General features: G+C 44.7%; 1 protein-coding gene across 5 annotated transcripts in view; it reads left to right on the top strand.

Annotated features, from left to right (window-relative positions):
• The window catches only part of zzef1 (zinc finger, ZZ-type with EF hand domain 1), a 51219-nt gene that overhangs the window by 6705 nt on the left and 21908 nt on the right, over nucleotides 1–22606 (top strand). Inside the window, exons 13-42 of one of the 5 annotated variants that reach the window (XM_046304454.1) lie at nucleotides 262–480; nucleotides 4926–4996; nucleotides 5242–5474; nucleotides 5678–5811; nucleotides 5932–6002; nucleotides 6210–6324; nucleotides 6537–6705; nucleotides 7450–7571; nucleotides 7849–7971; nucleotides 8253–8422; nucleotides 8777–8858; nucleotides 9840–10041; nucleotides 10224–10342; nucleotides 10528–10777; nucleotides 12290–12372; nucleotides 12579–12672; nucleotides 12806–13352; nucleotides 13579–13743; nucleotides 13921–14040; nucleotides 14273–14434; nucleotides 14774–14906; nucleotides 15810–15948; nucleotides 16215–16380; nucleotides 16636–16769; nucleotides 16927–17055; nucleotides 17159–17328; nucleotides 17514–17706; nucleotides 18041–18234; nucleotides 18519–18805; nucleotides 19396–19570. In XM_046304454.1, the coding sequence (XP_046160410.1) occupies nucleotides 262–480; nucleotides 4926–4996; nucleotides 5242–5474; nucleotides 5678–5811; nucleotides 5932–6002; nucleotides 6210–6324; nucleotides 6537–6705; nucleotides 7450–7571; nucleotides 7849–7971; nucleotides 8253–8422; nucleotides 8777–8858; nucleotides 9840–10041; nucleotides 10224–10342; nucleotides 10528–10777; nucleotides 12290–12372; nucleotides 12579–12672; nucleotides 12806–13352; nucleotides 13579–13743; nucleotides 13921–14040; nucleotides 14273–14434; nucleotides 14774–14906; nucleotides 15810–15948; nucleotides 16215–16380; nucleotides 16636–16769; nucleotides 16927–17055; nucleotides 17159–17328; nucleotides 17514–17706; nucleotides 18041–18234; nucleotides 18519–18805; nucleotides 19396–19570 (4971 nt within the window). Of the gene's footprint in view, nucleotides 1–261; nucleotides 490–4904; nucleotides 4997–5241; nucleotides 5475–5677; nucleotides 5812–5931; nucleotides 6003–6209; nucleotides 6325–6536; nucleotides 6706–7449; nucleotides 7572–7848; nucleotides 7972–8252; nucleotides 8423–8776; nucleotides 8859–9839; nucleotides 10042–10223; nucleotides 10343–10527; nucleotides 10778–12289; nucleotides 12373–12578; nucleotides 12673–12805; nucleotides 13353–13578; nucleotides 13744–13920; nucleotides 14041–14272; nucleotides 14435–14773; nucleotides 14907–15809; nucleotides 15949–16214; nucleotides 16381–16635; nucleotides 16770–16926; nucleotides 17056–17158; nucleotides 17329–17513; nucleotides 17707–18040; nucleotides 18235–18518; nucleotides 18806–19395; nucleotides 19571–22606 lie in introns of all 5 variants that reach the window. The other 4 variants (XM_046304452.1, XM_046304453.1, XM_046304451.1 and 1 more) reach the window with 4 other exon arrangements.

Below are 22606 nucleotides of genomic sequence, written 5' to 3'. Positions count from 1 at the left end.
TCCCTCCTCTCATTCAACCACTCTTCAATACTTTCTCTCTCTGACACTCAACTCCCCTGCTCCTCCCTCTCCTCCCCATCTACCAATCAAATAAGAGTATCTATGTGCAGAAATCACATATTACTATGTTTCCCAATATGTATTGATAATCGTGTGAATCCATCAATTAGCAGTGTAAGAATAGTCCCACCATCCACATTTATGTAACACTCATACTGATAACTGTGAAGTGACTCTCCCCCCCCTCCCCCTCTCCCCCAGTTCCTGATGGTGAAGTTCCTGTGTGCGCGGCAGGACAGTGCAGAGCGTCTGGGCGTCCAGTCTCTGTCCTTCAGTGGGTACCTGTGTCCCGGGGCCGAAAGGCTGGATGATCTGGACGACCTGAGCCCACAAGGAGATGGCTCAGAGGGGGACATGGTCACTGGACTCACCCTGCTCAAGAAGACCCTCTTCTTCATCCAGCAGCTCACACGAGACATGGTACCCACTGTCAGTAGTACCATCAGTCATTATACTGTAAGATTTGATTGTATTTTATTGTTCGAGTGTTATGCATATTAGCGCCACACTGGCAGTCACAAGTTATGACCACAGAAAAATTACATTTGACCCTTGATTTGCGATAACTAGGCTTCTCCAAAACTGTGATGCCACTGATAGTCATTAGTAGCCTACCAAACTTGCTAACAGCTAGCGCTCTATTGTCCCTCTAATCATTCTGACATCAATGCAAATACAATCGAAAATCGAATCAAAAACTTCATGAGAGCCCTGGCATTCAGAGTTTGACCGGAATAGGATCACCTGTTGCACAGCGAGAACCAGCTCCTTGTAGCTGGTTGATTCATGGAATGAAATAAGTGTTCCTATAAGCTCGTGTAGCACAACATTTCTATAGGCTATTGTAAGTCGCTCTGGATAAGAGCGTCTGCTAAATGACTTAAATGTAATGTAATGTTACGAATCCCTTTTGGCCCAACAGTCTAGGGGGGATGGTAATGAGACCCGTAACATAACTCATGCAAATTATTATTGTGACAACGTAAAAGTGTGCACGAAATAACCACGACAACAGAAATCTACCGTCAAACTCTAGGTTTATTTATAAACACACGGTAATGGGGGGAGCAGGAAAAGGGGCTGAGCTGGACCCAAGGAAAGAAACAATAAATATACAAAAACACACCCCTAAGCTAGACTAGCCTACTTTAACAACAACTAACTAACCAAAAATACAATGGGTGGTCCGCCCAGTTCTAACTAGTGTATTTAACAAAGTTCACCTACGGGTAGTGTATGCCCATGGGAGACTTGTCTTGGTTTCCCCCTTTTCCCACCAGCAAACAAACAAACACCATAACCAAAAACAATACTCACAGGTGATGACAAAGTGCTATGGAGGTGCTTTAAACAAAAGAGAGGTTAAGACACAAAGCGAGAGTGAAACACAGAGACCTACAGACATGGCATACAGAGAGATTAACCTGAGCTGAGCTTTAGAACAAACAAATGATGGGGTTTTTAAACCATGGGGAAGGAACTGTGATAGGTCAGGAAATAGGAAGAGGTGTGTCTTCTGATTGATGATTGATTGTTGACTGATTGGGGAGTGATGGTTTTCACCTGTGAGGGGAGAAGGAGAGAAAAGAAACACACACACAGGATACACACACACACACAGGATAACTGTATCCGTAACAGCTATGCAATTGCGTAAGAATACAGAGTTTTGATGGCCTCTATTAAAAAGGATCCCATCAGCTTTCTATAGGCTTGTTATATTTATATACATTTAACTTCAGAATAGCCTACCTGGCTGGCATGAAAATTAACCGCAGAAAAAGCGTCTGCCATTCAAGTGCATATGGATTACATGTCTTTTTCTAAATCTGCTCATTCCATGACAGACTGACTAGGTGAATGGGCAATACAAAATATTTACGTGGCTGTGAACGGGGTATGGTAGTTGGTGCCAGGCGAACCGATTTGAGCGTGTCAAGGACTGCAATGCTGCTGGGTTTTTCACACTCAACAGTTTCCTGTGTGTATCAAGAATGGGCCACCACCAAAAGGACATCCAGCCAACTTGACACAACTGTGGGAAGCATTAGTCAACATGGTCCAGCATCCCTGTGCAACACTTTCAACACCTTGTCGAGTCCATGTCCCGACGAATTGAGGCTGTTCTGAGAGCAAAAGGGGTTGCAACTCAATATTAGGAAGGTGTTCCTGATGTTCTGTACACACAGTGGCAAGAAAAAGTATGTGAACCCTTTGGAATTACCTGGATTTCTGCATAAATTGGTCATAAAATATGATCTGATCTTTGTCTAAGTCACATCAATAGACAAACACAGTCTGCTTAAACTAATACACACAAACAATGATATGTTTTCATGTCTTTATTGAGCACACTGTGTAAACATTCACAGTGCAGGGTAGAAAAACTATGCGAACCCTTAGATTTAATAACTGGTTAACCCTCCTTTGGCAGCAATAGCCTCAACCGAATGTTTTCTGTAGTTGCGGATCAGACTTCACAACGGTCAGGAGGAACTTTGTATCATTCCTCTTTAACAAAACTGTTTCAGTTCAGCAATATTGTTGGGATGTCTGGTGTGAACCGCTCTCCTGAGGTCATGCCACAGCATCTCAAATCGAGTTGAGGTCACTCCAGAAGGTACATTTTCTTCTGTTGAAGCATTTATGTTGTTGATTTACTTCTGTGTTTTGGGCCGTTGTCCTGTTGCATAACCAAACTTCTGTTGAAGCTAGCCTAACATTTTACTGCAAAATGTCTTTATAAACTTCCAATTAAATTTTTCTGTCAATGATAGCAAGCTGTCCAGGCCCTGAGGCAGCAAAGCAGCCCCAAACCATGATATTCCCTCCATAATACTTTACAGTTGGGATAGGGTTTTGATGGTGGTGTGCTGTGCCTTTTTTTCTCCACACATATTGTTGTGTTCCTTCCAAACATCTCAACTGTAGTTTCATCTGTCCACAGAATATTTTGCCAGTAGCGCTGTGGAACATTCAGGTGCTCTTTTGCGAACTTCAGATGTGCAGCAATGTTTTTTTTGGACAGCAGTGGCTTCTTCCGTGGTGTCCTCCCATGAACACCATTCTTGTTTAGTGTTTTACGCATAGTAGACTCATCAGAGATTTGACCATGTTCCAGAGATTTCTGTCAGTCTTTAGCTGACACTCTAGGATTCTTCTTAACCATTGAGCATCTTGCACTGTTGTCTTGCAGTCATCTTTTCAGGACGGCCACTCTTAGGGAGAGTAGCAATACTGCTGAACTTTCTCCATTTATAGACAATTTGTCTTACTGTGGACTGATGAACATCAAGGCTTTTAGACATACTTTTTAAAACTCTTTCCAGCTTTATGCAATTCAACAATTCTTAATCTTAGGTCTTCTGAGATCTCGTTTGTTTGAGGCATGGTTCACATCAGGCAATGCTTCTTGTGAATTGCATTTTGAGTGTTATTTTATAGGGCAGGGCAGCTCTCACCTACATCACCTGTCTCATTGATTGGACTCCAGGTTAGCTGACTCCTGACTCCAATTAACTTTTGGCAAAGTCATTAGCCTAGGGGTTCACATACTTTTTCCATCCTACACTGTGAATGTTTAAATTATGTATTCAATATAGACAAGAACAATTACAATACTTTGTTATTAGTTTAAGCACACTGTCAATTGTTGTGACTTAGATGAAGATCAGATCAAATGTTATGACCACTTTATGCAGAAGTCCAGGTAATTCCAAAGGGTTCACATACTTTTTCTTGCCACTGTATATTATTTAGTATATGTAAAGACCAGACTAAATTGAGAATAGTCTGATGGGTGTATTATCTAGTGCTTGTCAAATTGTGAATGGGAGACTGAAGTGTGTTTTTTTTTTCAAATCATTATTAGTTGCAAAATCTAAATATATAGCCTAACCTTTGTATTCCAACCAAATGTATATAAATAAGTCAATTTGGCATGTAGGAGTACCTGTTAACCGCTCAACATAGAATAGCCACTCTCCCTCAAATCATTTGGAGACAATATCCTTTCTCTTTTATTCAGCTATGTTTATTGTATTGTTTTTACTATAAAATAATATAAAATATTACCACTGGAATTATAAGCAAATCTTGCCGGCTAAATCAACTAGTATAGCCCACAGCCATATGGCATACCAGATCAGGACCTAACATAAGGATGACTCAGAATAGCCTATTCTATTCTTATCAAATAGGCAACTTTTTTTTAATGTCATAATGTTTATTTAGATCTACCTAAAATAAATGTGGATTTATTGTGAAGGTGTAGGCTATATTAAATGGATTTATTATACTTTTTTAGATGTTTCAAAGGTCTGCATCAGTGGCTTGTAGGCTATGCGCGGAAGCCGGAGATGCTGAACGTGTTTGTTAATTGTTGGCGGAGAATTGACCGCGAGACCTGCAGTTAATTGCATGACAATCACCGGCTGAGAAAATGTAATGACCGCAACAGTCATAGTCATGCGTCTTTAATAATGCCCAGCCTAAATGTGCTTATAAGACACTATTTGCTGCAGCAAAATAAAATGATTCATTATATTTGCCCACTTATACACTACGTATCTCAATGTGGCCTGTACATGTTGACTGTCTTTTAAGTCCAAGCTCAAGATGGGAGACAAATGAATAAGGCCAATTAAGTGAACTACACTGAACTTAATTTAGGTCCGTCAGTTCTCAATACAGCTGTTGTATTCGTTTTTAGCTCTCAGATTTTAAATGGTGTAGTCGAATAACATTGCTTTGACAATGATGTTATTTGATGATCATGTTGATTGCCTGTGCATCATATAGCTCGATAAAGACGTGATATATCTCCTCTGTATCTAACTCTGTAGGATGTGTCCCTGTTCAAGCAGAAGTTTCTACTGGATTTCAGTGGCCTCAACCTCATCCTGTTCTGGAGCTTCTATAACAAACTCCGGGAGATGTGAGTACAGAGAGACATTCTACACTAGATGTGAGTCATGATTACCTATTCTGTCCATGGCCCTTCCTGTATAGATAAAGTGAACGTTTGTGTTGGTTTAATTATGGTGTGGTCATTGTGGTTCGGGATGAAGACATCTCATCACACGGTCACACATGGGACTGCTGCTTTTGTGGTCTGTGGTTGGAGTATGGTCGGCTTATGACATCTGTCTAACCAACCTTCTGTCGCTTTTGTCTTCCCAGTGAGGGAGAGGAGGTGATGAAGAGCAGAGTGCTGGTGCTCCAGCTGCTCCAGAACTGTTTCGCCGTGCTGCCCAGCCCCAGCTCGCTGGAATTCAGGGGCCTAGAGGAGAGCAGGGGGACTGCTGATGGAGCAGTAACCTCAGCATCAGCCTCCGCATCCCCGTCCACATCCAGCAGTAGCGATCCAGACTCTGCCAGGGCAGTGTGGGAGCTCTACACCCACCTCTGTCAAAGTAAAGGCCTTGTACATCTATTAGACACACAATGGTACCGCTGTATCAGTAGTTTCAGTGTTACGTTTCGTAAAATGCAATGTGCTCTTGGAAGGCAAGGGAAAATATAAAAAATGATAAAAAAAAGCTACTGGAGACTGGTATAAAGAGTATTGGAAGTGGAGAAGGTTTAAAGTCGTGATTTGTGTTGTTGTGTTGAGCAGTTGTAGATGGTCCGGAAGCTGAGGGGACTGTGGACAAAGCCCTGAGGAAGGAGGCAGTGAAAGCCGTTCTGAACGGAGCGGCCATCTTCTTCCCAGACAAACAAAGCAGAAGAGACAAACTTTTCCACATGATGGTGAGTGACTGGGAAAGAGCTCCATCTGCTGCTTGACAGACCATTGGCATTGGGGGAACTTTGTGCTGTTTCTGTTGCTGTTATCAGCTATACACGATATTCTCTTTTTAATTGTTTCAGAAAAACATCACAGAGGAGGATCAGCCAGAGTCTGTGAAGTTGACGTTTGAATCGCTTTGTAATTACTTCAGGTAATAATGTGTGTATACACACACACACACACACACACACACACACACACACACACACACACACACACACACACACACACACACACACACACACACACACACACACACACACACACACACACACACACACACACACACACACACACACACACACACACACACAACTGAGCTTTAATTCACCAATTATCTTCCCTTCCTCTGCTACAGTGACCAGGATCCCAGTGGCCTTCTCCTGCTCCCTCCTAAAGGAGCTCCTTCAGACTTTGACATCAGCCCCATCCTCAGTGTCATGGAGACCTTGCTACTGGTGGCCACTCGGGAAGTGAGTCCCCTAGTGGAGCAAATGGCCTCAACAGTGCACCTGTTTTGGGCAGTTTCCTTGACCTCGTTCCAAACTGTAATGACAAAATGTTGTGTTAATTAAGGTAATCTCTTCTGTATGTGTCTCTCTCTCTCTCTCTCTCTCTCTCTCTCTCGCTCTCTCTCTCTCTCTCTCTCTCTCTCTCTCTCTCTCTCTCTCTCTCTCTCTGTCAGTGTGAGGTGATGATGGTGGATGTGAGTGGCGGGGCCAGCAGGAAGGTGCTACTGTCTCTGTTCTGGGCTCTGCAGGGCAGCCTGCTCTCCTGGTGTTACCTGCAACTCAAAGGAGGGGCTGCTGCAGCCCCCACCGCTGCAGACCTGGCCAGAGATATTCTCCTCAAATGTAAGTGTCTCACCAATATGTCTGACTTTCAGTATCCCTGTGTACAGGCTCTCCTAGTTAGTTGAAGTGGAATAAATGAACAGCATGTCATTGATTTGTTGTTACATAGGACAATGCTGTCAATGGATGCTGGAATGGGTCATTCAAGGACGGATTAACTTTTTTTTTAACCAAGTCAACGTAAATAGCTTATTACAGTAGGGCTCAAACACTTTTTTGCAATTGAACTTGGTTTGGGTGAAACTTATCCTACCTGCAATAGACTTCCTCATTGCTTGTTCTGCAGTATGGAAGCCACGGATAAACATGAAGAAAGGCTCCAAAGGCACCCAAATACATCCTCTTAGAAATGGCAAATGCTCCCATGTGGAAATGTAACGCTGAAGTCCACCAAAACGGAATAAAACTTTGTGGATAATTCCATATGTGCAGCATCTAAAGACCCGCTAAGAGGTTTGCAGTTTCTTAAAAGAAAATACGTATTTGGGTATTTTTGGATGTTTATCTGTAGTTCCCATACTGCAGAACAAGCAACGAGGAAGTATATTGCGGAAAGGTACGTTTCTCAAAACCAAGCCAATTCCTCCAAAAAGTGTCTCTAACATAATAATAGGGATTTTGGGAGGGGAAAAAGGTGAACCACCCCTTTAATCACACTTGGTGAGGTTGAAGGGCATCTGTAAATGAATTAAATTACAGAGATCCACAGCGAATAAAAAGTGTGTCTCTTCTCCCTCCCTGTAGATGTGGATCAGTTCCTGGGCAGCACTAAGACCGTGCTGGGAGACCTGCTGCAGAGATACAGTGGAGCTGAAATCACTGACAAACTCAATGGATCCATCCTGGCCATGGCCACCAGACAGATGGTACACTCTCTTTGTTTCTATCACTGTGGACCCCCCCCCTGCCTCTTATCACTTACTGCGTGCTATGTCAATCATTCAATAGTCAGTTCTGCGAATCTGGACATGTAGTAGTTGCCCAGCAGTTTGTAAAATCCACCTGTCGCATGTCTGGCCTTTATGTTCTAACTAAACTGAACGAGCTAACGGTGCCATCACACTGAATCAGAGAGATGCTCATGCTAACCTTGTCTGTCAGATGTTAATGCTAATACCAACCCTCTGGGTCTGTCTCTGTCAGATGATCTTCTTGTTGGAGCTGTGTTTCCTGGACATCCCTCACTGTATTCTGCTCACCAGTTTCTCCTCTCTGGTTGTGCTGCTGAAAAACCTCTCCAGTGAAACGGCAGACATCTTCTCTAAGGTCAGTCAACCTTCATACTACCGTAGAGGACTGGGACTGTTTGATGTCATGAAGAACTGTATAGTTTATGTAAAAGGAACCGAATGAACCCATATGCTGCTTTTGGCTGATTTGATTACGATTGCAACATTCCAGCAACTGTCCCAACATGAGAGAATATGAAGAAAATCTTGGAATCCTCCAACCAGGATTTCTGGAAAACTGCAGAATTTTAGGAAAGTTACTGCAATTTTGCAACCCTAGATGTGACGTTAATGTGATATGTGTTGTGTCCCTGCCAGGTGGACCTGGAGAGCTGCCAGCAGCCCCAGCAGCCGGTGGTCCTGAGGACCTGGAACATGGAGTCTCCTCATAACTACGAGAACAGCAGACACGAGACCACGATCTTCGCCTGCCCCGGGGCCACTTCCTTCGAGGTGGAGTTTGACGAACGCAGTGAGACAGAGAAGAGGTGAGCATAAGAGCCACACACCATTCTGTCTCTATCTTTATCTCTGTCTTCCTGTCTCTTTTCTTCCTCTCTCTCTCTCTCTCTCTCTCTCTCTCTCTCTCTCTCTCTCTCTCTCTCTCTCTCTCTCTCTCTCTCTCTCTCTCTCTCTCTCTCTCTCTATATATATATATATTCTGTTCTTTTCATTGAACATTATACCTTATCAGATACACTTATTCTTAGCATATCTGATCAACTGTTTGCGTGCATGTAATTATTTGAATTCCTCTTCATGTGACATAATATCATCAAGAGATTAAGGAAATCTCTTTACATTTCCATTACCTCATGTAGCGTTCTCTTGAATCCTGGCAGATACGACTACCTAGAGTTCACAGACGCCAGAGGAGGGAAGGTCCGCTACGACATGAAGGTCGGGACTGAGAAATGGCCAAAGGTAGGTAACCACGGCTGAGATTAGGGCACTGGGAAGGTAGGCCCCTAAATGGCAGGTAATCCAAGACCAGCAGGCGGCCAGTACTTTGCAATAAACTTTTAGTGAACAATAAACAGAAAATATTTACAAAAGAATACATATAGGAGCAGCTCGGCATTGTACATGAGGACGCTCAACTGCAGGGTGTTTCTAGAAATAGAGGCGGGGACAAGTAAATGTCACATGACAGGAAAATTAACTATATACCTAACATATATGCTACATTTTCACATCAAAGATGAAAAATAACACGCATGAATATATTCGAAGGAAGAGCGTAAAGAACAGTACAGGCACTGGTGCGCAAAACACGTTAAAAAAGAGACTATCGCGATTATCGAAAACTCCGATAAACAAGGAAAATCCACAAGGCTATACTAGTCCGTCTAGATTTACTAGAAACATGTTTAGTTCTAGTTGTTTGTTTAGTCCGTGGGGAGCAAATGTATATTTTTGTAGAAGAAAACGGTCAAAAGCAGCACCTCTCATTCCTCTGCATTTTCTCTATTGCCCAGAACTGTAGTTCATTGACTGTGTGTTAGTGCAGGATGAAGTGGGCTGCTAGAGGGTAGTTGTCATCCGTACGTCTAATAGAGCTTTTGTGTTCTGTGATCCGTGTTCTCAGTGCGCGTGTGGTCTTCCCGATGTATTAGGGCGCTGGATAGCCTTGATGACTCCTTCAGAGGAGCATGTAGTCAGGCTCTTCAGGGTGATTGGCTTGTTGGTTTTTGGATGCGGATATTGTTTCAGTTTTTGTGACTGTGCGTACCAGGAACAGTGTGCGCAGGTAACCATGGCTACCCGAGACCTTACCGAAAGTACTAGGTGTTTACTAAGAAAACACATGGTGAATTGATAATTGGACAGTTATAACCTATGAATTGTCATCTTGTCCCCTGTCTGTGGTAATGACAGTTCTCCATTGTGTCGTTTGCTCCGCAGAAGGTGACGTTTGAGGCTGGACCCCAGCTGCAGTTCCTGTTCCACTCAGACAGCAGCAACAACGAGTGGGGCTATAAGTTCACAGTGACGGCCCACGGCCTGCCTGATATCACTGTGTCATGGATGTCAGACCTACAGCTCCTGGTGGCCCGACTCATGGGCCGCCTGGCCTCCAGAACCATGGCCCTCAAATCGCCCCACGGTGAGAGGGAGGGATGGGGAGAGGGATTTAGAGGGGGTGGAAGAAGGGAAGGAGTAGGGGGTTAAAGGGCGATGGAGACAGAGATATTGAGAGAGAGAAAAATCTCCCCATTTCTGTTCTTTCTCTGCACCCAAAATATTACCCTCCCTTGTATGTGGTTTTTGATCATATGTTGTCATCAGAGATCCGCAGTGTGAAGGAGCTTCCTGCTGGGAAGATGGCCCACGTCCTGTCCTCTCCTCTGTGGAAGCCTGTCTTCAGACACGGACTCGTTGAATCTCCCCACGTCCACACAGATGAGGTATGGTGTACGAGCACTGAGTCAGTGTTTATATTTGTATATACCTCTCACTCCATAGCTGAATGCCAATGCATAAATGCAGGTCACATCATATTGTTGCAGCCACAGAAGGAAATAGAAAAGTATTTGATTGTATATGTGTGGTTACTGCACTTTCTAATATTCTCTCTTGCTCTGTGAATCAGGTGAAGACATGCCAGCCAGGTTGTTCTGATTGTTTCATGAGATTCTGTGACGACTTTGGTCACTGGAACCCGACAGAGGAGCCACTAGACAGCAGGACTCAGTTGATGAAAAGCCTCATGCTGGCCTGCAAGAAGCAGCCAATTAGGAACGAGATAGTTGCGGGGTGGAAGGCTGACATGGCGGTGAATGCCATCTTTGCAGCCATGATTTACCACACGCCAGCCCTCAACCAAGCTCTCAGGATCTATGGTAATTGAATAATTAGATTGAGTGATTCATTTAATTGATTTGATAATTACAAAAATGGCGCCCTGTTAACCTCACCCCTATTCACTTTTTCTAAAGCAGGATGCCTTTTCACATTTTCTAAATGTCCATATAATCTTCTCGGCATTGTGCTACACAATAAACTTACGCAAAATGTGCTGTGGCATTCGAACATCTCAAAGCTGCGTTATGTTTCTTTCAATGAGAAAAGCATTTCCTTTTAGTCTGTTCAACAGTATTGAGACTCTATCACAGAACTTGATTGATAGAGCCATGACTCTGGGAACGACGCAGTACCTGCAGTGAGAAACTGTCAAGAGCTTGAGGTGCTCAACATCAGCTTTTATGCTGGTGTTAAGGCCCCCATTAATCTGAGATTGATCCATTATTTGAAGAATCTCACTCAAATGATACACAAAAGTATTGCAGGTCTGACATCCATGACACAGTGATATCAGGCAGGCCGTGGGCCGTCACTGTGAACTTATAGCCCCACTCGTTGTTGCTGCTGTCTGAGTGGAACAGGAACTGCAGCTGGGGTCCAGCCTCAAACGTCACCTTCTGCGGAGCAAACGACACAATGGAGAACTGTCATTACCACAGACAGGGGACAAGATGACAATTCATAGGTTATAACTGTCCAATTATCAATTCACCATGTGTTTTCTTAGTAAACACCTAGTACTTTTCAACAGTCCTGTCACATGGCTGAAAATACTTTCTTCGTGACGCTTTCAGATCGCAGAAATCCCCTCAGAGCAGTTCTGTTGCTGGATCTGGAACGGTTGGAATGATATCACTATTGTGGACTTTACATTTAAGTGACATTTAAGTGACTTCCTACACCGAATGACTAACAAGGTCTCTCAGATTACAGAGAACAGATTCTTTGGGCTGCAAAGGTTAGAGACCCTAACGTTGGAAAGTAATCCAATCATAAACATGGGAAGATTCTGCATTCGTCCATCTCACCTCCCTGAAGAACAGCCAGGGGACAGAGTCATGTCCACGTCATCTTTTGGCTAAACAGGGAGGTGGAGATGACGTGCAAAAATGAAAATGGTGGGCCTTCCGAGTGGCACAGCGGTCTAAGGCACTGCATCGCAGTGCTTGAGTCGTCGCTACAGACCCGGGTTCGATCCTGGGCTGTGTCGCAGACGGACGCGACATTTAGAGTTTTCTTTCCTCTCGACTAAGTTCCTTCCTCCAACATAACTACCTTTTATTACAAGAGGAGTATTCTATATTTACAGACTTGGGGTGAAAAACGTATTTATTATTATTATGATTATTTTTTAAACATTTTGTTCTGTGCTATGCTCTTATATGGATGTTCAGAAAGCGGGATAGGCGTACTGGTGGCCAGTGAGAATAGGACGCTAATCCCTATCATGGTTGTTGTTGAAATCCACTGTTTTAACGAGATTCACATTTGTTTAATTTGGGTAGTGAATTGACTAAAATGTTCCTTCACCCCCCCCTTTTCTGTACTAGTAGCCAACCAGGGTGGTCAGGCGAGTCTGAGTGAAGAGTTTGTGCAGGTCTTCTCACTGGCTGAGAGCATCAAAACATGGATGGTGAGTGTCTTTTGAGTGAATCATTAAACTCAAATGATCCCTTTGATTGGTTCATTGGCTATACAATTTAATAAGGCAATTTAATTATATTTCTATGGGAAATGAACCTAGAAACTGCATATACACACAGCCACACAGAAGAAAAATAACACACAATCAAAGTCCCCCATCAGTGATGTGAGTGTGTTGTGTTCTGTTGTTTTCAGTTGGAGATGAAGCAGCGGTATCTGGTGGGCAAAATGAATGTCTCTGAGGAGGAGAAGGAGGAGGGCCACTGTGAAGTAACCATGGATGGTCTCGGTGAGCACTACAACCCTTCTGATTTGTATTTTAAACATACTGATTCAAATATCTTAACTAGAATCATGCATATTTATGGACACATGCTTCAAATCTCTCCCTCCTTTTTTATTATATTTACTTCCTCCTTTAGCTGAAAAGGTCCTTGGGAAGGCCAATCTTTTGTTGAGATTCCCCCCCAGTGGCGCTTCTTCTCGCTTGGACACCGACTTCTCCAGGGTAGCAGAGGGCAGCGCTGTCCTCCTCCGCTCCACCTCCATATCAGAGGGGGACTTCCAGCCGAGCACCTCGTTGGGAACCCAGTCCTCCCAGGCAGCAGGCTCTGAGGTGGGGGGCTGTGAGGCAAGGTCTGGAGCTGTGGGCCCAATGCCTGGACCAGGCTGCCCTCATTCTTTCAGGGTCCATCCCCAAGGTTCGACAGCTTCTGACCCAGGGCCGGGCCCATCCAGCCAGGGCCTCCTGGGTTCCACAGAGAGCCTGTCTTACCAGCCAGGGGCAGCAGAGCCTGCCTCCCCCTCCACCTTCCCCCGGAAGGCTCCCTCGTTCAGCCGGGGCCGCCTCCGCCTCCTCTCCTTGCGCTCCGTAGAAGAGCCTCGCTCTGCCCCCTCTATCAAGGAACGCTACCCTCTCCTCAAACACATCATCAACTTCATGAAGGACCAGACACTGACTACTGTCAGGTATGTGTCACTGTCATCCACACACTGGGCACTGGAAGGCTTAATTGTTTGGCTTTGTTGATTAGGAAGCAGTGATTTCCTTTTACTCATTTATAGATGTGTTATTATATTGTCATTCTTAAACTATTAGATTGAACAGACTTGCTCTCTAGAGCCAATGTTGTGATTTATGTTTTGCTAAGCCTTTTGTTTTTGTGTGCGTATTTATATTTATCTACCTGTGCAGTGTCCGGCAGACGCTGTCCTTGAACAAGGCCCAGGCTCAGAGTGTGTGTAAGGTACTGGAGACGGTGCAGCAGTGTTTACTGTCCCTGGGGAAACCACACCTCTTCCAGGCCCCCTGCATTCTGTTCCTACAGGAACTGCTGGCCTGCCAGAAAGACTTCACCAGGTCCGTCTGACCCTATCAAGACTGATTTTATCATGTGTAATGTAGCTGTCATAAAGGCTTCATGATTGCATGCATAACGGTCTGATTGAGATCCACTGATTTGTATTGATATAATGATCTATTCCCACCTTATTTTCCTGTTAAGACACTCATTCAGGGTTTGTTTTCCCTGGGCAGTTATTTCTCCCAGTTGTCTGGAAGTGGGCAGGAGCTGAGAGAGAAGGTGAGGAGGTCCTACCATCGACTAGTCCTCATGCTGGTGGAGGCAGTACAAGGCTTCAGCAGTCTCAATGAGAAGTATGTATTCACTAATCCCTGTTCAGTTGAAAATCTGCTGCATAGAGAGACATAACGTGTCATAAGCCTTTGTTATAAGAGTTGTACTGGTCGGCTGTGTTGCTGTGTCAGTTATTACACAGCGTTTGTGAGTATAGAGAAAGTAAGTGAAACCCATTCTGCTCTCTCCTCCCGTCTCCCATGAAATGTGCTGATTGATGACTCATTTGTGTTCTTCCCTTCCCCTCCCCAGGGTCCTGCTGCCTGCCCTTTCCTGTGTTCAGACATGCCTGCTGCATCTCCTGGACATGAGCTGGGAGGTGCAGGACCTCCCCCTGTTCCTCCAGATCAAACTACCTGACCTCCTCCTCACCATGTCCCAGGAGAACATCAGCGTGCACGACATTGCCATCAGGTACTGTCCGAGGAGAGCGAGAGGAATGGTGCCAACTAGTGGTGTGGAGTGGTGGCGCTGTTTACTAGCATTTCACCAAGGGTTCAACTACTCTATCTTCATAATATATGCCACATAACGTACATTGTCTTGCTTTAGACACAACCGCCTTCTTCATGCGCTACAAGACTGAGTGTTGTGGCCTGTAAAGAATATCTACTATCAGTTTTTATTTGAAGACCATGCTCCGCTAGATATTAGCCAGACAAAAAGGGTAGGATATCACCTGAAGGTAACATGTTACCTAAATGTGACAAAATGGCCGCCTCATCTTCCACCCTGTCTGATTTTTGTCCCCAGTCAGTGGACGGAGGAGGATGAGATAGCAGACTACAAGAAGAACCGGGACTGGATGGACGAGTGTGTGGACGGGATGTTTGAGAAGTGGTATGACAAGATCGACGAGGAGGGTTCTATGGAGGACAGGAGAAAGGTAGAGTGGTCTCGGACCTATTAATCCTTAATACTCAATCCCTAGTCCCTACCCCCTCGGCACCTGTGTCGATCTGAGAGTATTGGATAACGTCGTTCCATTTGATTTCCATCACTTTTTGGCCGCTTTTGATTTGAACAAAACGTTTTATACGTATTTGTCAATGGATGTGGTCAGAAAGAGACTTTCTGGAGCTCAATGCCAAAACATTTAAAAGATAAATGGTTGAGTTAGATATATAATTTAAAAGCCTCGGAACACGGTTGTCAAACGGGGTGGGTGTCATGTGTGATAAATAACATGCATGACAAACGAAAATACAGACTGGTCAATTCAATTCCACTAAATTATGCAAATGTGACTATTGACCGATAAGCATGACTGGTCAAATTGAACTGTTAACATCCCAACTGCGTGGTCATGTGCTTAGTTCCTTATTTGAGTCAAATAAAAACAGACAACACCTTCTGTCATAACCTCCCGTGAGAGTCTGAATTTTAAGGTGGCAGCTGATCCACAAAAACATCCGGGATCTCTGCAGTCTGAATAATTCTTTGGCAAACATTTACTCAGTCTTCTTCTGAAAACCATCTCCTAATCTCTGATATATTATGTGGTCACTTGTAAAATAGCAAGGGAAAGTTGCTATGTAAAGAATACGTAGCTGGTGTTACACATTTATCCTGAACTGGGTTCTTTCAGGACCCCAGAGAAAAAGAATGGCCATGATGAGGAAGTTAGGAATTTAACAAAAATTCTAATTACAATCTTGTCATTGAAATGCATTGAGGACAATTGGAATTAGAATTTCAGTTTACCACTTGAATTGAAATGGAATTGACCCCAACCATGTCCATGATATTGTCCAAAAGCTTGAGGTAGTTAACCCCTCCCTGTCCTCAGATGCACATGTTCATAGCTCGTTATTGCGACCTGCTCAACGTGGTGATCTCCTGTGATGGCTGTGAGAGGATGGCCCCCTGGCACCGGTACCGCTGTCTGCAGTGTATGGACATGGACCTGTGCAAGACCTGCTTCCTCAGTGAGTACACACACACTCCCATTGCGCACACACACACACACACACACACACACACACACACACACACACACACACACACACACACACACACACACACACACACACACACACACACACACACACACACACACACACACACACACACACACACACACCCTACCTGTGTAGAGCTGGACCTGAAGTGTCTTGTTTAAGCTTCAACGTGAGAACGTAAAACAGTTGCATCTTTCCTCAAAACTACCTGAACCGTCTCTGTGTGTTTCTAGGTGGTGCCAAACCTGAGGGTCACGAGGACGACCATGAGATGGTGAACATGGAGTATGCGTGTGACCACTGCCAGGGCCTCATTGTGGGCAGCAGGATCAACTGTAATGTCTGTGAAGACTTTGACCTCTGCTTCGGCTGCTACAATGCCAAGAAATACCCCGACAGGTAACATACTAACACATACTAACACATTTTTGTTTCGGAAACCCTTTAGGTATAACGTTAACAGCATGTATGAGGCTTTATAATGTCTTTTAATGAGGCTTATTATATGTTACGTCTCTATCTAATCGATCTAAAAACCTGCTAAAGCTGATACGTCTTCCTCAGTAGAATTGACTGCGGCGGTAATGCACAGGTACTGCAGCAGCTTACCGTCTCTCACCCTGCCTCTCGTTTTTCCTTCATGTCGTCCTCCAGTCACCTCCCGACCCATCGGATCACCGTCTGTCCCATGGTGACCATCAGGATCAGTGACCGCCACCGTCTCATCCAGCCCTACATCCACAACTACTCCTGGCTGCTGTTTGCTGCCTTGGCCCTGTACACCTCAGGTAAACGTGCTCAACTCTTATCCTCTGGCATAAAAATGAAAGGGAGCTTCAAGTCAATAGTCTGTCACATAACAATGACAACATGGGACCAGCACTCAACTTGATGGAGTTGCAGTTGTCATTGAAAAGTATTTGTTTCTTTTTCTTTCCACCTCAGACCTGAGCAGCGAGAGACAGCAGGAGGGGGAGCCTCTGGGGCCAGACACCCTGACCCAGGCCTCCGCCCTGCAGACACGCTGCTCACAGCTCATTACCGAGTGCCTGCTCAAGGGACAGACTGGCAAAGGTAGGCCTGTATATCTTGTAGTGATGGGGAGGGAAATTATACAGTTACATATCGCAACTTGTTACGGTTTCTATTGAATCATTCCATCCCTGTGTATGTGCAGGTCTGCGGTCCTCTGCCCTGCTGTCCCTGCTGGCCTCTAATGAGTCAGAGAGTGACCTGTGTCCTGAGTCACCCTCCCAGGAGCTCAGCATCAACACCACCACAGAAGACACATCCTCTCTGCCTGGCTCCACCACTGCTATCTGCTCACCACTGCCCTCTAGGGACAAGGTGAGTTAATTGACCCTGGCCCGGAGCCAGGACTCGCCTTCCATATTGTGTCCCTACTCCTTGTAAAATGTCTGTTTTTACCGATGTGATTCTGCTTCAGAATCCATTTCCCCCTGCAGCTGTTCACTTCTACTGCTTCAATACACCACCACACACTGACGATCCTTCTTCTGTTTGTTCATCAGAGAAAAGCCCAGGGGAAGGAGAAGGAGGTGCTGTCTCCCCCTGCTGCCCTGGAGGTGTGCTCCACGTCAGAGGGAGAAGGAGGACAGGAGAAGGGGAAGAAGAAGCTGGTGAAACAGGACACCCTAGACTCGTCCAGCCTCAGCCAGACCCCGTCTCTGTCCAGCGAGGGAACACTCTCTCCCGTGATCAGAGGTGAGGAGGGAAGGACCAGCCTTGTGCTTTTCTAATCACCCCCCCCCCCCGCCACCATGGAATTTAGTAATCTCTTTGAATTGAATTCAATTGAATGTGTGTCAGACCATTGTTAGCTTTCATCACCAATTGGTGAAATGGTACAAGAATGTTGCGCATATCTTATAGCTGAATTGAATGTTGGTTAAGTCATCCTGTCCACCGACCTGTTTGAATGAGTGTGTCAGTCGGTATCACAGCATTCATCCATCCATCTTTGTCCAAGACTGCTGCGCCTAATCTAGTCTGGAGATGAAACTAAGTTAACCTTTGCCTGTTGCCCTGTATCCCCCAGCTCCAGAGTCGGTCTCAGAGACCATCACCTCTCCAACGCCTGAGGACATAGAAGAGATGAGAGAGATGATGAAGGAGAGGGATGAGAAGATGGAGAAGATGGCCAAGGTGCCCATCCAGGAGCATGTGTTTGCAGAGTGCTCCAGAGAGAGGATCCTGGGGCTGCTAGCTGCCATGCTGCCTCCAGCCAAACCGGTAAGATGGTTGTACTACAAGATAGCAGCAGAAGCTAGGAAGTCCATACTGAGTCTATGAAGTGCCTTCAGTTGTATTGTTCTGAATAGCCAAGGGTGCTCAGAGCCAATACACCGTTCTTTAAGTTCAAGCGGTCACTTAAGTTGCCCTGTGTAACAACACAGTAATAACTAACAACGGTTACTATGCAAGGCAATATTGTTACTACAGTTATTACTGTGTAGTTACCGCTGTAACTATTTATCCATTGACCTCTGACCTCTTGCATCTCCCCCCTCCCCCAGGGCTCCACCCTTGCTCTGTCCAGCCTGAGCCCCATCCTGCCCCAGCTCTTCAGGGTGGTCATCTCCAATGCCGGGTGTCTGAACGAGACCTACCACCTGACCCTTGGTCTCCTGGGGCAGCTGCTGCTGAGGATACCACCCCTGGAGGCGGACGTGGCCGTCAGAGAGGCCCTAGCCGATAAGTACGAGCTGCTCACCCCTGGAGAGGGGGCTGCCTCCGGGGCTGACACACAGGGCTGGAAGACCACCCAGCTACTTTTCAGCCTGGGGGCTGTCTGTCTGGACAGGTAAACAATGGCACCATAGACATGCATTCGCTGTTTTGTGTTTATATATGAGTTGTGAACCGGAGAGTGGAACAGGACATCCAGTAGATCTAGATGTGCATTCAACTAGGGAAATAGTTTGCAAACGTTAGCTAATTTTGGCTAACATTTGTTTTGTGTTACCCGCCAACATTCGCTAACATTAGCAAACAATATAGAAGGTAGTGTGTGGCAAATGTAAATGTTTGTTTCGGTCTAAACTGACGCTGTAAATAATCAGGTGGCCATGTAGGCTGTCTGTTACATGTAGTAGGAATGGCAAGGTCCTAGAATATTGCCACAAAGCAAATCCTTACAAAAATTAGTTATTTTGCAGCTCACAGTTACATTTTCAATTGTTAATTCGTGTCTTTCAACTGATATTTTCCTACCTTTGCCGCAGATTTCACTGTGTTGCTTGACAATTATTCTAACGCCATTGTTGTAAAGACATCTCTTCTCCCGCTCTCTTCTTTGTTGTCATATAGGACACATCTAAATCTGAAGAGGTTGCTTGACAGTCATTGTTATGATGAAGTCACTAGATATATTTTCTCTCTCTTGAAATATAGTCGTATAGGTCTGGACTGGGCGTGTTCGGTGGCTGATATCCTGCGGAGCCTGAACACCTGTCCCCAGTGGAGTGTTGTCATAGCAGCCTTCACTGACCACTGTGTCCGGCAACTACCACAAACGCTCAAACGTACCAACCTCTTCACCCTGCTGGTGCTGGTCGGATTCCCTGAGGTACTGACTAATTCAGCTACTATTTTTATGGAATAGGTTAGGTAGTTTAGACAGCACACTACAGCTCACTATCGCGTCCACATTCCATTCCCACAGGGGGAAGCAGCAACCTTGTCCAGGTGCTGAGCCTGGTTGATAAGCACATAAGGTGCTGCCAATTAGGGTGATCATCTGTTCGTGTCCCAGCTTGCAAGCCACGAGGCTGCTGGGTTTGTTTGTTGGCTGTGAGGCCTTTTATTCAATTTTATTAGCCTGTTTTGTAGTTTTCCTGTATCTGTATATTTGTTTCCGTCACCATCTGACCATAAGAATCTGCTTGGGCTCGCAGACTCAAAAGAGTCAAGACAAAGCTGGCCCTGGACTTAAGGTAAGGTTGCTGTCTCCCTGGGCACATGTGCATCCAACACGGTCCTCAAACGTTGATTTCTCACATGAATTCCAAAATGTATTCAGGTTACAGACCAGTTAACTAGGCCTAAGACTCCTGGACATAACAAGTGCAACAATATTAGCAGGCTATTTAATCGGTGTTCTAAGACTTTTTGGATAAAATAGGCCAAAACAAACTGCAAATGCATCCAATGAGTTTGTAGTCACAAGCTTGATGTGGTCATTATGTGAAAGGATGATGAATATAGGGTGTAATCATTAGTCCAACAGTTTCTATCTATCTACAGTGAGGGGAAAAGAGTATTTGATCCCCTGCTGATTTTGTACGTTTGCCCACTGACAAAGAAATGATCCGTCTATCATTTTAATGGTAGGTTTATTTGAACAGTGAGAGACAGAATAACAACAAAATAATCCAGAAAAATGCATGTCAAAAATGTTATAAATTGATTTGCATTTTAATGAGGGAAATGAGTATTTGACCCCTCTGCAAAACATGACTTAGTACTTGGTGGCAAAAGCCTTGTTGGCGATCACAGAGGTCAGACGTTTCTTGTAGTTGGCCACCAGGTTTGCAGTAGATCTTGTCCAAGTCATTTAAAATTTCGAGGCTGACGGTTGGCAACTCGAACCTTCAGCTCCCTCCACAGATTCTCTATGGGATTAAGGTCTGGAGACTGGCTAGGCCACTCCAGGACCTTAATGTGCTTCTTCTTGAGCCACTCCTTTGTTGCCTTGGCCATGTGTTTTGGGTCATTGTCATGCTGGAATACCCATCCACGACCCATTTTCAATGCCCTGCCTGAGGGAAGGAGGTACTCACCCAAGATTTGATGGTGCATGGCCCCGTCCATCGTCCCTTTGATGCGGTGAGTTGTACTGTCCCCGTAGCAGAAAAACACTCCAAAGCATAATGTTTCCACCTCCATGTTTGACGGTGGGGATGGTGTTCTTGGGATCATAGGCAGCATTCCTCCTCCTCCAAACACAGCGAGTTGAGTTGATGCCAAAGAGCTCCATTTTGGTCTCATCTGACCACAACACTTTCACCCAGTTATCCTCTGAATCATTCAGATGTTCATTAGAAAACTTCAGATGGGCATGTACATGTGCTTTCTTGAGCAGGGGGACCTTGCGGGCGCTGCAGGATTTCAGTCCTTCACGGCGTAGTGTGTTACTAATTGTTTTCTTGGTGACTATGGTCCCAGCTGCCTTGAGATCATTGACAAGATCCTCCCGTGTAGTTCTGGGCTGAATCCTCACCGTCCTCATGATCATTACAACTCCACGAGGTGAGATCTTGCATGGAGCCCCAGGCTGAGGGAGATTGACAGTTATTTTGTGTTTCTTCCATTTGCGAATAATCGCACCAACTGTTGTCACCTTCTCACCAAGCTGCTTGGTGATGGTCTTGTAGCCCATTCCAGCCTTGTGTAGGTCTACAATCTTGTCCCTGACATCCTTGGAGAGCTCTTTGGTCTTGGCCATGTTGGAGAGTTTGGAATCTGATTTATTAATTTTTTTATACAGGTAACAAGCTGAGATTAGGAGCACTCCCTTTAAGTGTGTGCTCCTAATCTTTGCTCGTTACCTGTATAAAAGACACCTGGGAGCCTGAAATCTTTCTGATTGAGAGGGGGTCAAATACTTATTTCCCTCATTAAAATGCAAATCAATTTATAAAATTTTTGAGATGCGTTTTTCTATTCTGTCTCTCACTGTTCAAATAAACCTACCATTAAAATTATAGACTGATCATTTCTTTGTCAGTGGGCAAATGTACAAAGTCAGCAGTGGGATCAAATACTTTTTTCCCTCACTGTATCTAACATGAGTTTCTATTGGACAAATTCAGGTATGGCTATCCCCGTTTTGTTTCGTTTGCTTCTATTTAAGTAAAGTTTTTCAACAGAATCGCCTGTATGTATACACCCCTGATCACATTCAAACACAGTTCACTTTCATAGCAGCCACATACAAACAGCCCTATGACTGTTTTATAATTCCTTCTCGCATCTATGCTCTCTTCTCCTCTCACCTTTTCCCTTCACGTGTGGACAGTGCACAACACATCATCTGTTTGTGACCAGGTGCAAAAATTTTCCAAGCCAAACCTTTATCATAATCGCTACACACAGCCTACATCGTTGTCACCCTATTACAGTCATAGTCAACATAGCTACTTGAACTAACGCGTTAGCAAACCCGATACAATCATGCAGTACAGTGTACAGTCAGCAGCAAGCAGTTTAACAGCTACAGCAGGGGGCCCCGGTGGCAATAAATTAATAAAACCAAAAGCTTACTTTGACTTGGAAGAGTTCCATTGTTGGATAGCCATATCCCGCTAACTAACACAACATTCCTCTCTGTTTGAGCTGAGTGTTTAAGTAGGCTGAACTAGCTCGCTGCATTCGCTAGCTAAGTAAGTGAAATTGTGAAAAATACAACAAAGTACAGCTAACTCTATTGCTTCTCCTTCATTTTTGAAGAATTTCATTTGTTAAAAACGGTTCAACTGTCTTTCAACTACTCACCACATTTTTTTGCACTGTAGTGCTAGCTAGCTGTAGCTTATGCTTTCAGTACTAGATTAATTCTCTGATCCTTTGATTAGATGGACAACATATCAGTTCATGCTGCAAG

Source organism: Oncorhynchus gorbuscha, linkage group LG16 (assembly GCF_021184085.1).
Source record: "Oncorhynchus gorbuscha isolate QuinsamMale2020 ecotype Even-year linkage group LG16, OgorEven_v1.0, whole genome shotgun sequence".
Classification (NCBI taxonomy): Eukaryota; Metazoa; Chordata; class Actinopteri; order Salmoniformes; family Salmonidae; genus Oncorhynchus; species Oncorhynchus gorbuscha.
This window is presented reverse-complemented; position numbering and strand designations above follow the sequence as displayed.